This window comes from Antedon mediterranea, chromosome 5 (genome assembly GCF_964355755.1).
Source record: "Antedon mediterranea chromosome 5, ecAntMedi1.1, whole genome shotgun sequence".
In the NCBI taxonomy this organism is placed as follows: Eukaryota; Metazoa; Echinodermata; class Crinoidea; order Comatulida; family Antedonidae; genus Antedon; species Antedon mediterranea.
The window spans coordinates 14705872-14728246 of NC_092674.1; the positions used below are offsets into that span (position 1 = coordinate 14705872).

At 33.4% G+C, this 22375-nt stretch overlaps 1 protein-coding gene and 1 long non-coding RNA gene across 2 annotated transcripts in view; both read left to right on the forward strand.

The window, feature by feature from the left end:
• The first annotated feature begins 1334 nt into the window (after positions 1-1334).
• LOC140049363 (uncharacterized) overlaps positions 1335-22375 on the forward strand; it is a 423758-nt gene continuing 402717 nt past the window's right edge. Inside the window, exon 1 of the long non-coding RNA XR_011845237.1 lies at positions 1335-1348. This is a non-coding gene — a long non-coding RNA (uncharacterized lncRNA). The remainder of the gene's footprint in view (positions 1349-22375) is intronic.
• LOC140048891 (uncharacterized) lies at positions 3233-5825 on the forward strand. The gene is made up of 2 exons (XM_072093694.1): positions 3233-3330; positions 3422-5825. Exons 1-2 carry the CDS (start codon positions 3233-3235, stop codon positions 5823-5825), a joined length of 2502 nt encoding a protein of 833 aa, XP_071949795.1.

Below are 22375 nucleotides of genomic sequence, written 5' to 3' on the forward strand. Positions count from 1 at the left end.
ATTAGCACTGATGAAGTCAGCAAATCTTCTTAAAGTTACGAGTATTTAAAAGATAATTGTCTTATGAATTGCCTATATTTTTACTTTTTTAGGCCAACTTTAGAAATTGTTATGGGATAATATTGTATGTTTTTGTATTTACAGAATCTGTGGAAAAACACACAAAAACAGAGAGGCACAAAAAAGCCAAGATATTTGAGCATTTTGGTCCAGAAGAATACAATCCTGGTCTCAGTGTTTTTAAAGGCAGGGCATTAGTGGTAAATTTTGTAATTTTGTGTTTATTTGGTTTATGAATAATTGCTTTTGAAAGCCCAGATGCAGATAGGCCTATAAAATTGAAAATACTGATATAAGATGATATTGATTATGAGTTTCCAAAAACGTTTTTGTTGTTTTCTTTAAGATACAGTGTAGCTTTTAGAACATTTACAAATGTGTCTTTTTGTTTATTAGTGTACAGTATGAATTTTTTTGGTAAATTTACCAGGAAGGAGAGAAATTAGTTTTGTATAATACAGTATGCATACTTTTATCATATTTCTAAATACCTTATGTATTTATTTCACACATACCCACTATTGAAATATTCATAATCTGTCTTTATCTCTCGAATTTATATATTAATGTACTATATTACATTTTTTTAAATCGAAAACTTGGCTTATTTTGTATTTTCAGCTTGATGAAATATTAATATCAAGTGGAGATGAAAGTGTTTGTGATAGTGTAAATCAGGTAAGTTGCAGTAACTAATCATTGTAATTTTACAATTCATTAATACCACATCTGTACTTAAATTTGTAAATACCCTACCGTATATTTCGGTGTATAAGTCGCACCTGTGTATAAGACGCACCCCCAACTGAGAGTAAAATATCGGTATTTTTTATATCGTCGATGTATAAGACGCACCTTATATTTCATCAAAACAATGTTTTTTTAAATTGTAATCAATATTATTGTAATAATATATTTTGTTATATCTACAACGGCGTCCTTTATTTAGGTTTTTTCTTACCTAGGCTCGGCCGCGCCCAGCCTCAACAAGTTCTTTCTAACTTGTTAGTCATGAGTTTCACCGCAACATCGAGTGCATGACCGTGTAACACGCACGTGTGTGGGCTAGCCTCGCTCGATCATTTCGAGAGGGCGCACGTTTTCACGGACAATCGTATTCGATTAGTATCTGTGTATCCGAGAAGTGTGTACGCTAGGTCCATGCTATAATCACCTGGAGAATATACTAGTCGAATACCGTACACCATGTGCCACCAAAAGAAAGGCTTGCGCTTGGGGTACGGCGATCGTGCGTATAACTACTGTATAAATACATACTATTCCAATCGTACGACGTAAACGTTTACAAATGAAATTTTATCGGAGCGCCATAATGAACAAATCTTTTCATCATATTTAGAATAACATCATGCTAAAATGACTTGAAAACTAGGCCTAGGCAGAAGCAGGTTGCCGTTACGTTAGTTAGTTACTGTAGCTAGGCCTAGGCCTAGCCTACTCAGGCCTAGCAAACGAGGTGACGATAGCCTAGGCCTATGTACAATCTGTGTGGTGAGGCATTTATGTTCGGTGTATAAGACGCACCCTTAATTTAGAGGTCAAATTTGCGTGTCAAAAGTGCGACTTATACACCGAAATATACGGTATATAGAATTCTATTGCATTTAGGGATCATATTCAAAATATTCTACTGCAGGGCTATAATAATACAAAGCTAACAATTGCAGTACTGCAATGATAATTTCAGTATATTATTATTATTATTATTATTATTATTATTTATAGTTTGTTCGGTATTACTGCAGAAACTGAAATATAGTCATTTGGATATGATCCCTAATTATTTAGCATTTATCCCAATTTAAGAAAATGATAAAACTGTATAATATTCCCCTACATCAATGCAAACCATTTTGGTCAATATAAATAATAAATACTAAAAACCTATGCCTACTATACTTATCCAAACATGTTATACATTCTTTTTTACACTAAACTACATTCCTATTGGTTGTTCAAATATAATTATTTGAAATACAATAATGTTGTGAATTTAAATGTTTTATCGTTGCAGAATGGGAATGATATTGTTTTAATTACCAGTGAATCAGAAGATGAGGTAAGTTTAAAAACTGATCAGAACTAAGGAGATTAAGTAGGGGAAGACGGGTTGCCTTTAGATTCGCAATGCATAGCATGGTCAAGTTGAAAACCTATATACTTTGATTTTCTTTACCATTACTATTAGTTCGCAGTAAATACTTTTGGCAGAAAAAAAACACAAGAGATTTTAATACAGATGATAGTCAAGATGATACTTTAGGTCAATTGAAGGTTAAGATAATGTTTTTCTAATTTAAATTTTACTAAACTACTGTGCTTTTTAGTCACTTTTGTAGCCTACCTAGTGTATCTTAGACTAGGCTACCAAAAAGTCTGAAGATGCATTAATTTATTTATTCATTCATACATTTATTCGTGAAGACATTATTGTCAATAAATTTAATTGAAATAGTTAGGTTGGCAATTGCCACCTATCCTAACTTGCATGTTTTTATAAACAGTAACAATAACCAAAAAATAATAATTATTTATATTCAAGCAAAGCTAAAATAAACTTAACTTAACTCATCATGTAATGTTATGCTCTATTCATAATATATTGTCATGTAACAGTAACTATCAATATTTAAAATGTGTTTTTGTGTAGGACACCATACGTAATTCTACTGTAATTTCAAGCAGCTCAGACGATTTACCACCTCTAAGTCTCGGTGATAACAAAGGCAAATAAAAAAAAACGGAAAAGAAGAAAAACAGAAAATTTTGTAAGTTTATTGATTATACAGTTTTAAATAATGATATATTAAAAACTTCATTCATACTTGGTGATATTTTTGTCACCCTAAACTGCTTTAATAATATATTTCAGAGTTCCCTCACATATCCAACTTTAATGTTTAAGTTAAGAATTCTTAGTATTGTATTTGCCTCCAAAAACAATATTTTTTCTTTCTGTAATTGGCAATCATCATCAGGAATCTTAAAAAATAAATTAAAAAATTAGAGTTTAGAATTTTAAAATTATTTTACAAATTAGAATATGTTTTTAAATGCATGTATTACAAATTCAGTGATGTGTTAAAATAAAGCGAATGTGTGTTTCTTATTTGCTTTCTAGAAAAAGTCCATTGACATTCTGACAAGTACGATGAGTGGTTTAAGCTCGGCTGAGTGTACACCAATAAAAAAAAAACCAAAACAATGCAAAAAGGAAGAATGGCACACAGATGTATTGGAAGAAAAAAAGTAAGTTAGTAAAGTAAAAGTTAGACTGCATGGATTAAGAATTTGCCTACAAATAAATAAATACGTAACTGAATGTTATTTACTTTTACAGAGATGAGATACTAATAAAGAGGGGCTCAAGAGTGTACTTGAATCAAAATGAGGTTGACAAGTTAAAGGCAGAACGAGTAAACAAAGTACCTGATACACCTAATGGAAATTTAAGGTATGAAGTTTCCTACAATGAAAACAAACCTCTTATTGGAATCTATGACACATGGAATTGGAGTCGGTCACAACACTGTCCCAGGCGTGAATTTTGTAAGGGAGGACGACGAACCTTACAGATGTGTGGAGGATCATTTGAATGTAGAAATGTTAAATGTGCATTCAGAAACATAAACCAACATTCTAATAAAGCAGATTTTAACAGAAGTAAGCATTGTAAACATTGTAATCAAGAAGCAACAAAAATCAAATGCTCTGCCAGAAAGTATGTTGAAAATGATCGTTGTCATAACAAATTGACTGTGATTTATATTGGTTTTCATTCCTGCTTTCCAAAAGCTGCTGAAGAAAAGCCCAATGAGGAGGAAGTCAAAGACATTCTAAAACAAAGACCAACAATAACAACTGGTCAAATTCAGTTAGAAAAAATTCGACAGGTTTTATTAGATGGTAAAAGTGATAGCAATTCTCTAGAAGATGCGGCTATGAAATTTAGTGACACACGTCATCTCCATTATCTTAAAAGTAAGGTTAATGAAAAATCCAGACCAGATGGTTCAGATATTGAAGCTATACGCCTACTTAAAGAAGATTTTTGTAAGCGGGGTTTAGATGAAAATTTAATCATGGAAGTTGGTGAAAACTCTGTTTTTCTGTCCAGTGAACAAAAAATTCGTATGGCAGCTCTCATTACTCTTGGTAAAATAAATGAACCAGTTAGCCTTGATGGGTGCGAAAGTCTTACAAAAGATTACACAGAAATTGAGCTGACAACATATAATCCTGTTTTGAGACGGAATGTTAAACTTGTTAGTAGTTTCGTTCCAAAACCTGGTGAAAATTCAGAAAATGTGGCGAGGCTAGTGAGATACTTTGATAAAGCTGTAAACAAAATTATACCTTCTGTAGCTCTTGAATACAACCTTAAAGCCAATGACTTTCTGGGTAAAGGTCTAGATGCCCATGCCTATGTTGGAGATGAGGGAGGAGCTCTGTGGTCAGGTCTTTGCAAAGCCAAAGGTAATGATATTAAGACAAAAACTGTTTCAGATTACTTTAATTTTAAGCAAGATATAAATCGGCACAATGTTTACTTCAGCTCTGAAAAAGACAAATCTAAATTTCAACAATTTATGGTTGATGCTTATAATGCTGTTACAAATGTTCATGCTGAAGAAGCAGAGACAGCACTGTTGAAACTAATTTCTACAAAATCTAATAACCCTACAAAAATGATGAACTTTAAGAATTGGTGGTGGAGACGAAAAGCACGTTGGCAGAAGTGGTGTAGAATACAATCAAGTAGCTTAGCCTCTTCAGCCGAAGTTTCCAATGCAAAATCTGTTAGTGCATCAGGTTACAGAAAAAGGCTATTGGATGTTGTTATTATGGAGTGTTCAGCTGCCATTTTAGAGACGGCAGAAATAAAGCGACAGGCTCTTGGTAGAAAAACAATTGGTAAGGGACCCACATCAGCTGAAAGAAGGGAAAAGAGTGACCAAGAACTGTTTGTTGACATAGATAGGTGTGCATCAGCTGCTCAAGACATTGAAAGACGTCAATCTGAGATACAGGGTGTTGGTTCGATTGAAATGGCACAAAATGATTACAGAGTAAATGTTAAAGATAGCCATAGGTCAGATAGAAATAGGAAAGTGCCACAAGCAAGACGAGTTGAGAAGAAAAATCTTGGTTTTTTCATGAAGAAGGTGAACAATGTTCAGATGGACTTAATGGCAAGTAACAGTAATATTAATGAATTTAATTTTATGATTTTTGACACAATGGGCTACTTGGAAAAAATAAAGATGACAAAATATATTGCTACCTGCACATCCATTGGTTGCAAGAGTGGATGTCATCATTTAGTTTGGGTATTTCACAACATTTTCAATTTTGGAAAACACGATCACTTGATTTACAAAACAAAATTCACACAAGCAGAATGGAAAGAGATAACAAATAAATACCCTGAAAAATTACCAATAACACAAATTCCAAAAGCCGTAAATCAAAATTATTACATTAATGTTCGAACTGGATCAAAAGAAGCGAAGTGTGCGATTTGCAAAAGGATACTTCAGTCTGGGGACTTGCAAGCTAGTACCACAGGTCCTTATAGAACCATACAACGAAGGTGGATTTCGCGTACCTTTTATTTTTGTCCATGTATTGCTTGCATGTCTAAATTGCCTAGAAACTCGTACATTAGTACTTATAACTCACCAACAATGCCACTGTACTTTGATGAAAATTTAACAGAATCTCAAAAACAAAGCATTAATTAACAACATAAAACCAGACTGATTTACAACAGAAAACACTGTTTTTGTTTTGTTCTTTTTCTAATGCAATTTTAAAGCTAAATGTTATTAATAAACTATTATTTTTATGCTACAATATTTAAATGTATCTTATCTTTTATGGCAATCTCTCACAATGTGTAATCTTAAAAGTTGAACTAGAAACAATATACATATAAAAATTGATTATCTATCTATCATGGCATGTTGGTTATAATAATATGTTTAACCCTGTGTTACACAGTGTAGTATTATGTTTGACATAGAAAGTATTATATTCACTTATTGAACTGATTTAATGTAAATATTTGTAAAACAAAGGAAAAAAAACTTTTATTTAAATCAACAATTATATGAAAAATGGTGTTTTATTTGTTCTTTTCATTTTGGTAACATTCATTAAGATGATTTTGATTGTTTTATAATTTTACAATATGTTGTTTGTTTTCAATTAAAAGGGAGATTTTTCCGTATTAAACACTTGTTTATAATTTGTTTAACAGTAATATGCAGTATTTTAGTTGTTCTTTGGTTTTATTATTTTATAAATCGGTCATTTTTTAAACTTAAATTTTGTTCATCAAATATAGGTCCTACAGTTATGTTATAGGTCTCTGTTGAAAAATGAGGACTACATAGGAAAATTTGGTTAAGTTATAAAGGAAAGATTATATCTTTGGATAAATATATATAATTAATGAAACTTGATCAACAGTGTTTTTTTTTCTTTACATTGTAATTTTAAATTGTTTAATCCGTATTGTCAAATTTATACTACTCCTACAAATAACTTCCGAAACAGGTCAATATGTTCACACTAACAAATTAGATCGGCGATAAACGTTAGAAGAATACACAATGATAACCGATCTGCTGTTCTCCTATTAAAGGCACTATGGGCGTGCCATAAATAATCTTGTTTGTTATTGCTGAAATTCATCGTTTTTAACATAAAACCGCACGATTTTTGCGATAAAACTTGGGTTTTATTAATTAATGAACAATTATCTACCCTTCTTTGGTGGGTATTCGCAACATTCTGGGCCTCATTTTTGGTCTCGTATGGTGATTATTAGGGCCCTCTTGGGCTTGGTTCTGAATTACTATTCTGGCAGTCTAGACAGGGTATAGGCTTTGATATGCATTTTATAAGCATAAACAGACCTTTTTTCCCCCAAACTTTCTTTTCAGAGAGACTATGGGGTAGTAGTAATACTAATACTCTATAAACTACAATATTGTTAAAATATAGGGCCTAAAACATTACCGTAAATGATCTTAATTAGCCGCGCAGCCGGCCACACGAGCGAATGATATAAACAAATGACACCCTCTGTTGGTCGTTTTGCGAATGCACACTAAACACAGTTTTCGAAATAATAAAATGCATAATTTATGATATAATTACATTTTTTTGTAATTTATTTTATATATTATATCGAAAACATTTGCAATATCAATGAAATATGTTATAAAACACCTTTAAAAACTTTTTGGTTTGGACTATAAAGTAAGACGTTCGGTCCTAAGTAGGACGCAGCCGCGTAACAAGGGGGTCTTGTCAGGGGGGGGGGCAAAGAGGGCCTGATCCTTCCCGACACCAAGTACTTGAGCCACAGCCCCCCCATGGTGGGGGCTGTGGCGAAGCGAATTTTGGTAAATGACACCCCTAGATCGTCGGAAATGGTACTCTCGCACATAAAATTCATGATAAATGGCGCCTCCAACTATTAGTAGTTGGCCTGGAAATAACACTCCAATTTATTGCACAGCAATCAGCAAAATGATCGTACATTTTCCACCGTTAAAAACACAGGTGACATAACATTTGAACATGTGAAAACCCAATCTAACATTGGATACGCACCTGGCAAAGGTAGCAATTTTTCCGGTTAGAAGACTGAAACAGGGCTGTAACCAGGTTTGACGGCGGGGTGGATCGTTAAGTTGTTTAGTGGAACCATACCCTCGAATTTTTTTTTCTCTAAAGGCCTATGTATGGCCGCAAATCGCATTTCCGGCTAATCTCTTTTGTTTATGAACTATATAATTTGGTGTAATTTCCAGCCCACGAATTTCAATTGCCGACCTTATTGCCGACCTTAAATTGTCAGAAGACGGCATTCTCTTGCCGACCACCGAAACAATAGGCTAGATCCCTCCAGGCTCCCTTTAAGCCTCCTAGCAACAACATGGTACATTAAGGGATCGTATCATTGAGACTTTAACAGGCATATTCACCATCATGTGGTGTTTAGGTAACAAACCATGGAATTAAGATGATCCCTGAATTCACTCAACCATTGCATCTTGCACTTGTGTGAGCTGCATGCTTTCTCTCTATACTATCAAGCAGCTGGCTGGGCACGTCACACGCAGCAGAGACCTGTGTAGGGGAATACCCTTTTATTTCAAGCAAACAACTATGCTCTGTGTACGGCTAGCTCCAGAACCACGATGTTCAGCAGTTATGAAATAGAATTTATCTTGTAAATTTAGTGTTAGGTTTTTATATCTTAGTTAAAATATACTTTATATTCTTATGTCGATTTATATTAATTAAATTTATTAAGGCTTGACTAGGCCTGTAGTAAACAATCGTAGTGTTGTGTTAGTATGCCCAGAAAAAAAAGTGGGAGGCCAAGCGGAACTCGCTGTTCAGCAGGGGATACGATTCCCCCGATTCCCCCCCCCCCCCCCAGGTTACGGGCCTGTGAAAGATTGAGTATTGGAGCGACAGCCAGCCACGAAAGTACGTTCGTTTTGCTGATCGCTAGCGTGTTACATACGATCAGTAGGAGTGTATTTTTTTAAGGTGGCCTCACACCCACAGCACAGCGTCACAATTGTGTATGAGATGCCCGCGATGGCGGCTTAGATAAAAGACGCCAAAAACCACAGTCAACTGACCGCATGTTAATGTACTGATAAGCAGTGCGTCTTCCCACGAGTTGTCAGTCAGGATGTTGTGTATTTCATATCATCTTACTTGAATATCATACTGTACTGTACTGTGACTCATTTGAAGCCATATCATATATCGTATATTTTATTCTTATCTTATATTTTCTTTCTTTTCTTTCTTCTATCCCTTCTTTGTATTTTATTTTTTTGACTTGTTACCCAGCCCGATCGAACGCTTCTCAACCCGGTAAAATCCGCCAGGGGGGTATTCCGCCCCCCCTGCCCCCCGCCTGTTACGCCACTGGTGGGACGAACGTCTCCAGGGCCGAATTTTTTGTTGAATTTCATGCCTCGCACTTTTGGGAAATAATAAAATGGTGCCTCGCATTTTTTGGTGACGGTAAAACGATGCCTCGCATAAATATTTGACTTGCCTCGCTTGCCTCGCGTGCCTCGCACTTTGTTACTACCCAAGCAGAGTGGTAGTCAAAGGATTACAGACAAACATCAGAGAGATATAAAATTCAAACAAAACATGAATCGAAGATTTACAAACAAATATCATAGTGATTCAGTGTTCCGAAAAAATGTTATGAATTTCAAATGAGAGGAAGTCCACATGTTCATATGTTGGTATGGGTCGAAAATGCTCCTGTTTTTAATGAAGATGAAGATAAGAAAGTTATTGAATTTATTGATAAATATATTTTTTGTTCTGTGCCATATCAAACTGTAGATCCTGAAATGAATGCAATTGTCACCAGTGTGCAGATTCATAGTAAAAGATATTCAAAATCGTGTAAAAAAAAGGGAACGAATTGCAGATTCAACTTCCCTAGACAGCCTTCTGAAAGAACATTTGTTATGAGACCTACAATTGTGGATAAAAACAATGATGATGATAATGATGATGTTCATGCAAATAAACAAGCGCAAGAATTATTATCGTCAGTAAAAGATGCTTTAACTAAGGAACAAACGTTTGAAAGTGCGAAAGAACTTTTTAAAAGTTTAAATATTACCCAGAGTGTATATGAGGAAGCAAATAATTGTATAACTACTGAAGAAAAAATTGTTTTAAAGAGAAACCCTTCAGATGTCTGGGTAAATCAATACAATCCTTCTTTATTGAGAGCATGGAATGCTAATATGGATATTCAGTATATTACCAGTGTATATGCATGTGTTACGTATGTTATAGGATATATGTCAAAATCTGAACGGGAAATGGGCTTACTTTTATCTCATGCAGCAACAGAAGTGAAAGAAGGAAATGAAAATGCCAGACAAAGCTTAAGTAAACTTGGTCATGTGTACATGAATAATAGAGAAGTGTCGGCGCAAGAAAGTGTTTATCGTGTTTGTAGTTTAAGATTAAAAGAATGTTCAAGAAAAGTTGAATTTATCCCAGTAGGACCTAATCCTGTTAGAATGAGTTTACCACTAAGTGTAATTAAAAACAGTGGATGATAATCAAAGTGCGTGGTTGCCAAATAAATTAGACAAATATAAAGCTCGACCAAATAGTTCTGAATTTAATACAATGTGTCTTGCAACATTTTGTTCTTATTATAGAATATTAAGTACATCAGAAATGAAAGGAAAAGCGCAAAGAAAGAACGTATTTCAATTACAAAAGCAATTAGGATTTGTCCAAAAAAGAACAAGGTCTGAAAATGCTATGGTACCCTCGGTTTCCAATGAATACAGCATCTGAAAAATATTATATGAGTATATTGCAGTTATTTTTGCCATTTCCGACTTTTAAAACATATCAAGAATTTTATGAGCTAGGATCAGTCAAATTGTATGGCTGTAAATTACAAAAAGTAAATGAAATAGTTAATAAAAATATGGAAAAGTATGACAAAAGCGCAGACGAAATTGAACATGCAGAAGGGGTTTTAGCCAAATTTGGACCACAAGAAGATGCATGGGGCCTATTATGTCCGGAAAGTGAAAGAGAAAGGTTAGAAAATCCAAAGCCAAATGTAGACGTTGATGATGAAGAAAATGAATTTTCCGTTCCAGATTTTGGGCTTAAAAAAAATGAAACTTTTACAATAGAGTGTAATTTATCTAACATTTCAAGACCAGAATTAAACAAAATGATTCGATCTTTAAATGAACAACAACAAAAAATATTTTATAAGACAAGACAATGGTGCTTAGATAAAGTTAATGGAAAACAACCTGAATCGTTTTATACTTTTATAACTGGAGGTGCTGGCACTGGAAAAAGTCACTTGGTTAATTGTATTTATAATGAAGCAACACATATTCTTGGAAAAATTATGGAAAATCCGGACGATTTGTCAATACTAAACCTAGCTCCTACAGGAATCGCAGCATATAATATTAAAGGTCACACCATTCATAGTGCTTTGTCTATTCCCATTCATATTTCACTTCCATATCAACCACTTGGGGAAGAAAAAATAAGTGCACTTCGTAATCAGTTGGGTCAATTGCAAATTGTTATTATAGATGAAATATCAATGGTCAATCAAAAGTTACTTTGGTATATCCATGGACGACTACGGCAAATAAAACAAGTGCGTAATGATAGTCCATTTGGTAATATTTCAATAATTGCAGTTGGTGATTTTTATCAGTTACCGCCTGTTAAAGGTACTTCTTTATATAAAGAAAGTTTGGAAAGCTCATTGTGGAAAAATAACTTCACAAAGGTTGAGTTAGATGAAATCATGAGACAAAAAGAAGACAAAGAATTTGCTGTATTATTAAACAAACTACGTACAAAGGAAAAAAGGGACTGTTTGTCTGATACCGATTTATCTATTTTAAAATCACGTGAAACAGGTGAACAATGTGAAGATGGTGTTCATATATACCCATGCAATAAGCAAGTTAATGAATGGAATGAGAAAATGTTGCATAAAACCTGTACAGATAACATATGCATTGAAGCAGAAGATATTATTGTGAACAGCAAGAAACAAGACAAGCACTGTGGTAAACCTCGAAAATCACTTCAAACTAATTTACTAAATTATTTGTGGATTGCACTTAATGCCAGAGTGATGTTGATTAAAAATGTAGATGTTAAAAAAGGTTTGACAAATGGATGTATTGGACATGTTGAAGGAATAATTAAGCCTAGTCAAAACGCTAAACCAATATCAATTAATGTGAAATTTGATAACAATGACATTGGTATTCAAGCAATTAAAATGTTTCAAGAATCTATTGGACAAAAATACAGTCGTAAGCAATTTCCCCTCAAATTAGCATATGCATGCACAGTTCATAAAGTGCAAGGAATGACAATGGATAAAGCATTGGTTTGTCTTAAAAAAACGTTTGCGCCTGGACAAGCATATGTAGGTCTTAGTCGTGTTACATCAATATCTGGACTTAGCATTGAACATGTTAATCCTAAGTTGATTTATTGTAATCCAAACATAAAGGAATATTTAAGCAATATGAATTCATACATACAATGTGATAAAGCAGTTAAAGAGCTGGCATCTAAATTTTGTATAATGTTACATAACATTGTTTATGAATTCTAGTATCATATGTCTAACTGAAACATGGCTAAATAAAGCCTATTTTCCACTAGGCGAATTTGTTCGCGCGAATAATATATTTTCGCGGCGAAAAAATTCGCGCTACCTTTTACTTATTTTCCACGCGAGAGCGCATGACTTTGCGATTTTGACTGTAGGCCTATGGTGATTAACATTACAGGATGCCGGCTGTTAATTTAAGAAACCTTCTTTTAATCAAAATTAAGTTGTTAAGGCTTTTATTAATTCGAAGACAGAAACAACGAAGAATAAAATACAGAAAGAGGTTTTGGGTTAGACCGATTTACAGTGAAAGAGAACAAAAAGGAGAATACCACCTGTTAGTTAAAGAATTGAAGCTGTATGACGCAGAGTACTTTTTTAGATGCTTTCGAATGTCACCAACAACGTTTGAGGAACTTTTGAGTTTGATTGCACCATTTATAACGAAACAAGATACTAAATTAAGGAAATCCATCGGTCCCAGTGAGAGATTAAGTGTTTTCTTAAGATACTTAGTAACAGGCGATGCACAAGTCACAATTGCTGCAAGCTATGTATGAGTATGAGTCCATCGGTAGTTGGAAGAATAATTGATGAGATGTGTGGTGCTATATGGACAGTCCTAAAAGAGAAAGGCTTCATCAAACATCCATCAACAGAGGAAGAGTGGAAAGGTATTTCTAATGAATTTTTCGAGTCATGGAATTTTCTCAACTGTGTTGGGTCTATAGACGGGAAGCATGTAGTGATGCAAGCACCTAATAATTCAGGCTCATCATATTTTAATTACAAGAAAACCTTTAGTATTGTACTTATGGCGGTTTGTGATGCGAACTATAAATTTACTTTAGTAGACATTGGAGACAGTGGACGTCAGAGTGATGGTAGTGTATATGGATGTAGTTATTTGGGACATGCTATAGAGAATAACTTGCTCAACATTCCAGCTCGAGAGATGCTCCCAAATTCAGACAAAACATTGCCCTATGTGTTTGTTGGAGACGATGCTTTTGGATTAAAGAAGCATATGATGAAACCCTATCCTTCTTCACATTTAGAAACTGATCAACGAGTGTTTAACTATAGGCTGTCGAGAGCACGAAGAGTCATCGAAAACACCTTTGGTATAGCTGCAAGCAGATTTCGCATTCTGAGGCCAATTATTGCCAAAGTACGGAAGGTTGTGCTCATAACGCAGTCTATTGTCGTTCTTCACAATTTCCTAATGAAACAAAATGCATCAAATGGTAATAAATATTGCCCATTACAATTTGTTGACAATGATGGGCCAACAGGGGTAACGCCAGGTGAATGGAGGCAAGATACCGATATTACTTTGCACGGTGGTCTACAATCGATACGTCGGATAGGTTCGAACAACTATTCCAAGGATGCTGCTGCCGTCAGAAATGATTATAAAGATTATTTTTACAATGAAGGCGCTGTACAATGGCAATGGGGATTAGTTAACCGAACTTAAAGAAATACAGTCGGTTTAATATAAAGGAAATCAATACTGTTACATCAATCCGATTTAATTAAAATGTAAATAACGGTTTTTGTAGACGTATACAGTATAATACTTATTTGCACTATATAAATAACACTAAACAAATAATTATTTGTTTTAATTACAGTATACTATCCGATCCGATTCAATTGAAATGTAAATAACAGTTTTCGTATACAGTATATAATTATTTGCAAAGACGCATTAAATGTTATTAGTAAATGGTAACATTAACAGTTCTTATGTTAAATATGTCTGTTTTACTCCTCGAATTCTATATCAAAAAGCAATTGGCTTATTTTAACCATAGCGAGTCGTTGTCTTCGGCGGTCAAATGCTGAAACAATTGGGATAAGGCTCCTGAAATGTAGAGCGACTTCATCTTCCTGTTGATTCGAACCCGATATCAAAGAATTAATGGCTTCCGATGTCGTTTCCAGTTGGTTTATTATCATTGTATCAAGTTCGTCATGTTGCTTTTTCCGTTTTATCGGTACTTGTGGTATCGTCGACACACAGGGATTAATATTCTCTTCATTAGAAGCATGCCTGGTAGTAGTACCACTACTTGTAGCTTGACAGTTGCTGACAGTTGGCTTGTTGGCTGTTTTTTCATGCAGAAATCTCATCTGTTCAAAATACTTGCATTTCGGTAAAGACGTAGCGGCTGCCCCAGACCGTATCATTGAATTTCTCTTGTTTAGGCACTTCTTTAGTGTGTCAAATTATACCGAATTAATACTTTAACTTTAATTTTTGTAGGCCTACCTACACGCGAGTAATTTATCCAAAATTGAAAATGGAATGTTCGAATAGGCCTGCCTGCGAGTAGGCTTGCTAGATAGAGTAGCCTAGGCCTAGCTAGTAGATTAGACCTAGGCTAGCTAGGCATGGCATACTAATTTAATATTAAGATATAGGGGCCTAGGCCTAGCATAGTTGTAGGCCTAGTCTAACCTAGTCCTAGTAGCCTAGTAGGCTCTACGCCTAGGTTAGCTAGGCTTACTTAGAGTTTGTTTTTACCTTCTCTATTGAAAATTTCTCCTATTGTTTTCCAGGCGTTAACTTTAATTGCACGGTTTTTATACTGTTCAGAGTTAACATCCCACAGACATTTGTGTTTTCTGACTTCTTCTATGAAGAGTTCTTTGTTAAACAGACCTAGGCTTAGGCCTAAGCTTTCCTCCTCTGCTGGTGGTGGACTGCATGACTCCTGTGGCTGGGGTCCTGTCCCGACGACTACGACGCCTGCTTCTGTTGCTCCAGTGCCGGTAGGTCTAGGCCTATTAGTATTTGGCCTAGGCCTAATTCTGTCTCTTCTAGATCTTTCACAGCACCATCAATTGTCGGGGGGGCCGCCAGACGATTTGTTGACAACTCATTTCTCGAGCAGCTCTGTGATTGGTTGAGAAGTTTTCGCTTCACAAAAAGTAGAAACAATTCGAACTAGTAAATTTCGCTGAAGCGAAAAATCAAAGGAACTAGAATTCGTCGAAGAAGGGAGTATGACAGACAGAAACTCGAATACGCATGCGCATAGCATGACGCTTTCGATTCGCGCGAACAAATTCGCCTAGTGGAAAATAGGCTTAAGGATGATGATTTGTTTGACTTAATTATAGATCCGTATAAATTGTATCACAAAACAAGGTATGACTCATATTCTAAAAGAAATGATATCACTCTAAAATTAAAAAATCAGGCTCATGGTGGCGTTGCAGTCTATACCAAGAACAAATTTACAAGCAGGTTAGATATACGTATTGACGACATAGAGGTAATTTCATTTGTAATAACATGTCCAATTTCAGTTGCTGTGTCAGTAATTTATAGACCTCCAAGCTATGATATTAAAACATTTTGTTACAATTTGAGGAAATTAGTAAACAGTTAAATAAATTAAGTACAAAATGTATCATAATGGGTGACTTTAATGAAAATCTTTTTAAACAACCTTCTAGAGTGAATGATATAATGTTAGACAATGGGTATCAACAACATGTTACATGTTCTACTACTGAAAGTAATACATTGATTGATCATGTTTATAGCAAAGGCCTAGATTCAATACAAGCAGAAGTAATTCCAATCTATTACAGTTATCATGAAGCCATTCAAATAACTTTTTGACTTTAATCTTTATTATTTTTAGACATGTTTTATTAGCTATTTTTTTAGTATAACGTAATTGCTTTAAAAGAAAACAAACTTGAAAGAATTGAATGTAACAAATATAACTTAAATAAAAGAAATTCATAAACCAACTTAAAGATGGTAGAACTGTAAAAAAACTGGAAGGAACAAATACTTATAATAGTAAAGTAACATATAAGTGATTTACATAGACATTTTCCAGATAACTTTGCTGAAGCATATTTTATTTTATTTATATAATTTGATCTTTGGTGGGGTGCGTACAATTGAGGGACTAGTGCTGTTCCTCAATAGGTCTACTACGCCGAGAATGTTTAAGGAGTCGCTATCCAATCGGGTTTGAACTATACTTTGAAAGGCCCAGTGGTCTAATGATTAGGACATCTGCGTATACAAGAGGAGGTCCGGGTTCGAATCTCGTTAGGGGAAACTTTTTCTCATTCTCATAGATTTCATCATTTTATAGTTTCAAATGAATTCATACATTTTTACAGTATATCACCGGACGGGTTAGAATTAATGTTTATTGCCTGTTGGGTTTATATATAAATCCAAAGGCAAACAATACTGAAAAGTGACAGTGCTGTGGGTATCAGTGGCTGGATACCCACAGCATTGTCATTTTGTTTTTATGGTCTCATTGTATTTTCTTTTTTATTAAGATGATAGTTAGCCTATATAATGCAATTGAGTGTTCCGGTTTTCAAGTTTAGTCAGAAGAGATGAACACATGTCTGTGGTTACACAAAATGGGTTCCAAAAATGGAATATATTGTGTAATATACTAAAAAAAATTTTGTTGCAATACAACTATCTCACAACAACAATGTACCACTTATACGTACGCCTATCTTGTTCTCGGGCTATTATATTGTATAGAAATACTTTTATCTTATCATCATTTGAATATCTTGTTAATATAATAGATAATTATATTATTATTCTGATATCATGATACTTTTTACATTCATACTATTTGGCTAATACAGTTTTGAAAATTTTTCTTTTAGATTAACTCTCTCTTTTTTTGTTGCTATTTTATAATAATTATTGTATTTATTGATTTTTTAGCCACTCGGTATGTACTTTAGGTTGGTATGCAGGTTGAGTTCAGAACTGAATGATGTGTTCACGTCTAAAATTAAAAGCCTTGTGAAAGAAAATTTGGTCACCATTTCCCCAATGTACAGTACAATTATTTATTACAGAATTAAGTTTTCGATATTGATATACAATTTGTCATAGACGAATACTTGTGGAAACTAATAAATGAAATGAGATTAATTGAGATATTTTTTGTATTTATAACGTCGTCGATTTGTCATACTTTTTAAAGATGAAATAGACATAGGTTTAATAAACAGGACTGACGAGAAACTGATAACCAACCAGAAATTGGACTTTAAAAAATGATCATTATAAATCTGTGATTTCACATAGGTGAATAGGCTCTGATGCAGGCAAATTATTGTTTGCTGCCCTCAATCACGCCCGTAAGACGTACTACAAATGTTGTGTCACTTAATAAAGTTTTTAGCATGATCAAAATGAAACATGAAAATTAGAAGATAATTGTCTGCGCAATGACAACATTAAACGTTGAAGAACTCGATACATAAAATTAAAATGTGCACTAAATATTTTTTGACGCGAAAGGATGAAAATTCAACTATTTATTTCATCTATGCAGGATTTATTCTCATTCTTCAGATACAACTGGCTATATGATGGCATCACAGCATCCGGTAACTACAATTTTACAGCTTTCATAATAAGTTTTAATCATGACCAGCAGATTCATAATAAATTGTAATCATGACTATCACTTTAAATACAAAGTAGCTATAAGAGATAAAATAAATTGAAATTATTTTTATTCACATTTCCAACATTATGACGTCATTAACATTAAAATAATTTGTGAGTCATACAAAACATAGAATAGGACCTGAAGAAAAAATGATGTTTGTGTTGAATTCTTTTTATTTTGTGTCAGATAGTAACAGTGTATACATACTACATACAGTATAGCCTAGGTGAAATGACTGGATCCTCCTTTTATAAATTTTTTTACATGATGCCATCAAATGAATTATGAAAATAGCATTTTCAAAAGACGATTGCCTGTCAACATATTGCCATGTTTAGAGATTAAAACATGTAGAATACAGATGCGCGCTCATACGTCTAAAAAGTTTGGGCGCGTGGAAATTTTTGACATTTGCAAAATGGCATAATCAGCGTAGAAAGATTAGAAATTAATTTTGTGCATTTTTTAATTTTAAATCCGCATGCACATGTAAATTTTGTTAAAATATGCCATTTTTATTCCACAGAAAGTTGACTCTTGATATGAATTAAATTGAAGTGTAAAAAAAAAATTACTTTTGGTTATTATATAAATTCACAAAATCGCCCGCAAGTCATGTTGCGCAGCCCTGAGGTCATTTAACAATAGGACACGTAAATGTCGATATGTTGATGATGTTTACGATATGTTCTGTTTACAGGTTTTAGAGAAACGCGACACACAAAAAAGAAGAAAGGAAGAAGAATAGATTTGAACTAGTCAGATTGAAGAGTTAGTAATTTGCACGACAAACACCACATGCATGTCATTCAGAAAATTGTACGCATAAAAATATTATGCCATTATGACCTGGGGAAAAACAATGTGATTAATAGTAAACTCTTTATTTTGTGTCTAAGTATGTACATTACTATATACAAACTACATCAGTGTAGAATAGGTGAAATTACGGGACCCGTCTTTTATTCCATTTTTTAACATGATGACGTCATCAAAATGAAACACGAAGATAGCAATGTTGGAAGAACAAAATCAAAGCAAAAACATATCAACATGTTGAAGGGATTCGAACACGTAGAGTATAGATGCGCGTTCTTTTAAATGTGAAACTTAGACTAATTAGTTATCCACACCACAAACGCCACGCGCACGTACGTTAAGCCTGTCTTAAAAAATATAAAAAACATTTATGTGCTACTGTTTTATGATTGATTATATGCTAACCTATAACATGTTATAGGTTACCAGATTTTTAACAGAGGTGAAATGACTCTGATAGGAGCAAATTATTGTTTGCCGCCCTCTATCATATAAAAATGCATTACAAATTTTGATATCCCATATAGTCCAGTCCCTAAGGGGAGAAAAAGGGGTGGGATGTTACCAGACTGGATACAAATTTTTCAGTATAGCAGTTTGGTAGAGTATAGTGTGGAGATGCCAAAACAAAGTTACTGGAAATCTGATTTGACCTCTGTGACCTCTGACCTCAATTTTTATATTTTTCTATTATATAAATAATAATCGCCATATCTTGACAACGCAGAGACATTTTACATTTATTTTTTTTTCAAAATGCTTGGAAGATATATATTTATGTTCGCTATAATGAAAATAATTGTACAAAAATGGCCGCAAAGACTTTATTTTTCAGTTTGACCTTTGACCTTGATTGCCTAATATCTCAATAACACGCAATCTCAGAGATTTGAGAATGGGCTCAAAATGTTAAGAAAATAAATCTAATATTTAGTCTAATAGAAACTTTTTTCAAAAAATTACCATAAATTAAGCTTTTTTGACCCTTGACCTCTAATGTTTGAATATGTCAATATCTCGGTAACTATTTGTCCTAAAAAGTTCAGTTTGGTGTCAAATTGTTTATAATATACACATTTATATTTGCTCTAACAAAATATTTTGTCAGAATTCAATTGGAAATGTCATTTTGAGCTATGACCCATCGTTTTGCATATATTTAGCAATTAATATTTAATAATCTATAAAAAGAGATCGAGAGAGGGGAGGGGGTTGGGGTGGATGGAGAGACACATATTTTTGTTACATGTTACACAAATGTTAAACTCTGTCTACACTATAACATTTTTATGCGACAAAAAAATGTGATGTGCCCATATATGGACACGATGAATGACATATCACTACCATATTTGGGCACATCACACCTTTTTTGTTAAACTAGTTTATAGTGTAGACAAACATGTAAAAAATATGTCTCTCCATCACCCCAACCACCTCCCCCTCTCTCGCTTTTCCAATGCTACTGCATGCATCTATACACATCAAAATGACCGGAATTGTACTGGAAAGTTTTTAGCTACATTTGAAAATAAGTCCCAGAGGATGGGTGTATTGTAATGTTATCAGAATTATGGCAATTGTTTGTAATGGGAAAGTTTTAAAACTACATTTGAAATATTTGCTAATAATATCACATGCTATTAAAGATATACTTATTTTCCCCCTGACAAAAGTAATTTTGACAAATATTTTTGTTGAATATGCAATTTTAATGTCACACATAATAGTTTCACCAAAAATTGGATTGAAAAAAAATGATATAGTGCATACCCAAAAAAACTGTAATTCAAAGCAAAAAATAGGCTGGAAGTCAATAGGGGTTCACATGGAACTATGTCTAGAAGAAGTGGATTTAACAATTTTCTACTAACTGGACTAACCTTGACAAATCCCGTTCTTTGGTACAATTATGTCTAGTTAATTAAATTTCATAAAATCCTGGTATTGGAGATTTTAAATGCTATTTTATGTAAAAAAAAATCATCTATTTCTTTTATTTATCCCGTATGTTGTTTACTTTTAACTTCTGATTACAAACAATTGGTCATTTTACTTTCTGTGTTAAATTTTGTATTCTATTTTTCAGTATAGTAAATATTTTAGGCCTACCATCTTCTAATATCTAATTAGACCTCTGTCCTCGTCATTTAATTTTTTAGGACATTTTATGGGGTACACAATGAAGAATGACCATATTCTTTGCAATTCAAATGTTAAATATGAAAATGAAATGGGTTACAAAATTCTTCAATTTCATTGGTGCAAATGAGGCTAAAGGCCACCCGCTGGGTTGTTAATTGGATTACCCTCATAAAATAACTGGCTATCCTTGGATTTACTTCTAAATCCAAGCAGCAATAATTGTCCAGAAAAAAAACATCATCCGGACATAATTGAGCGTTCACATCCAAATTATGGCGAGATCATGTAGATAATCTACTTAAATTAACTAGCCATAGTGCGATGTGAACGCCACTATTGTGATTTTGGTTAAATTAACTGTTTATTTTGTCTTTAAAGTGATATTTACTCTATTTTTTAAATTAGCTCTTTGATTAAACACCTCTTCCAATGTCTTGTCTTACTAATCTTCCTTAACTTCTCTTTGAACGATCGTAATCAATATTTGTTGAGGTATAATATTTCCCTCTAATATGGTAATGCCTGTTTTATTGAGTCAAATGCTTTCTGATAATCTCTAAATCAAAGATTTGGTGATATTCATTTCCTTTTTATTTTAGTTGATTGACAAACTGTATAAGATGGTCCTACTGTATAAAGCCTTATATATTGGTTTATTTACTTCTAGTCGGTCTCTGATTTTGTTTTTTGATTACTTTTGTAAATTATTTGTGTACATGTGATAATGTTCGTTTGGTCGGTAATGGTTGATATCAGTTTTGTCATGTTTTTGTGGATTAAAGTATAATTATCATTGCTTCTCTTAATTTCTTCTGGTTTCAAAGATTTTGTTAGTGTTATGAGCTGGATGTGTTATTGCCTCATTAAGCCAAGATGGTAATTTTGACTGCTCACTGGTTTGTTTTCCTTTTATATTCCACTACAAATGTTCTTGAAAAGAAATCAGCTTTGTAATTAATTTGTCTTTGATCCTTTTCAGATTTCTAATATTTTAAACATATGTTTTTCTTTTCTTCGCTTTTTCCTCACTGTTTCAAACATTTCATTTTTTCAGCATACTTCAAGCAATTAATTGATAATTAGGTCATATGTTTATGAGTATCAAATCGCATTGGTTAATTCTTCTTTTCTTTCTTTAAGATCCTGATTTTCATTTTTTTTTTTATTGTTATTTAACTTTTAAGTTTATCTAATTTTTTGTTGATATTAAGTGTTGCTCTTACGGTGTAGGCCTACCATGCGATGGAATTATATATTGAAATTAAATTAAACATTAAGTTTTAAGAAAATTGTAAAAGGCTAAATAGGATATTGAATGTAGTTCTGGTCCATTAAATCTATATTTTAGGTATATTATTATAAGTATGACACACGCACGCTTAACAGTATATCCTGGTCATACCTCAAACTGGCATTTCCAGTAAAAATATGATAACATCTTCTATTAGAGCTAATATAAATGTTTACATTTTGAACATTTTGACACCAAGTTGAACTTTTTATGACATTTGGTTACAGAGATACAGACATATTTAAACATTAAAGGTCAAAGGTCAGTAAATTACATTTCCTGTGGATTTGGAAGAACATGTTTAATTAGAGTATATATAAATATGTATGCTCTTAACAATTTGAAACAAATTTCAAGAAATTTTGA

Coding starts and splice junctions, on each gene's coding strand:
- LOC140048891 (XM_072093694.1), top strand. CDS start 3,233: ATGAGTGGTTTAAGCTCGGCTGAGTGTACACCAATAAAAAAAAAACCA. Junction 3,331..3,421: donor GATGTATTGGAAGAAAAAAA/GTAAGTTAGTAA, acceptor TTACTTTTACAG/AGATGAGATACTAATAAAGA.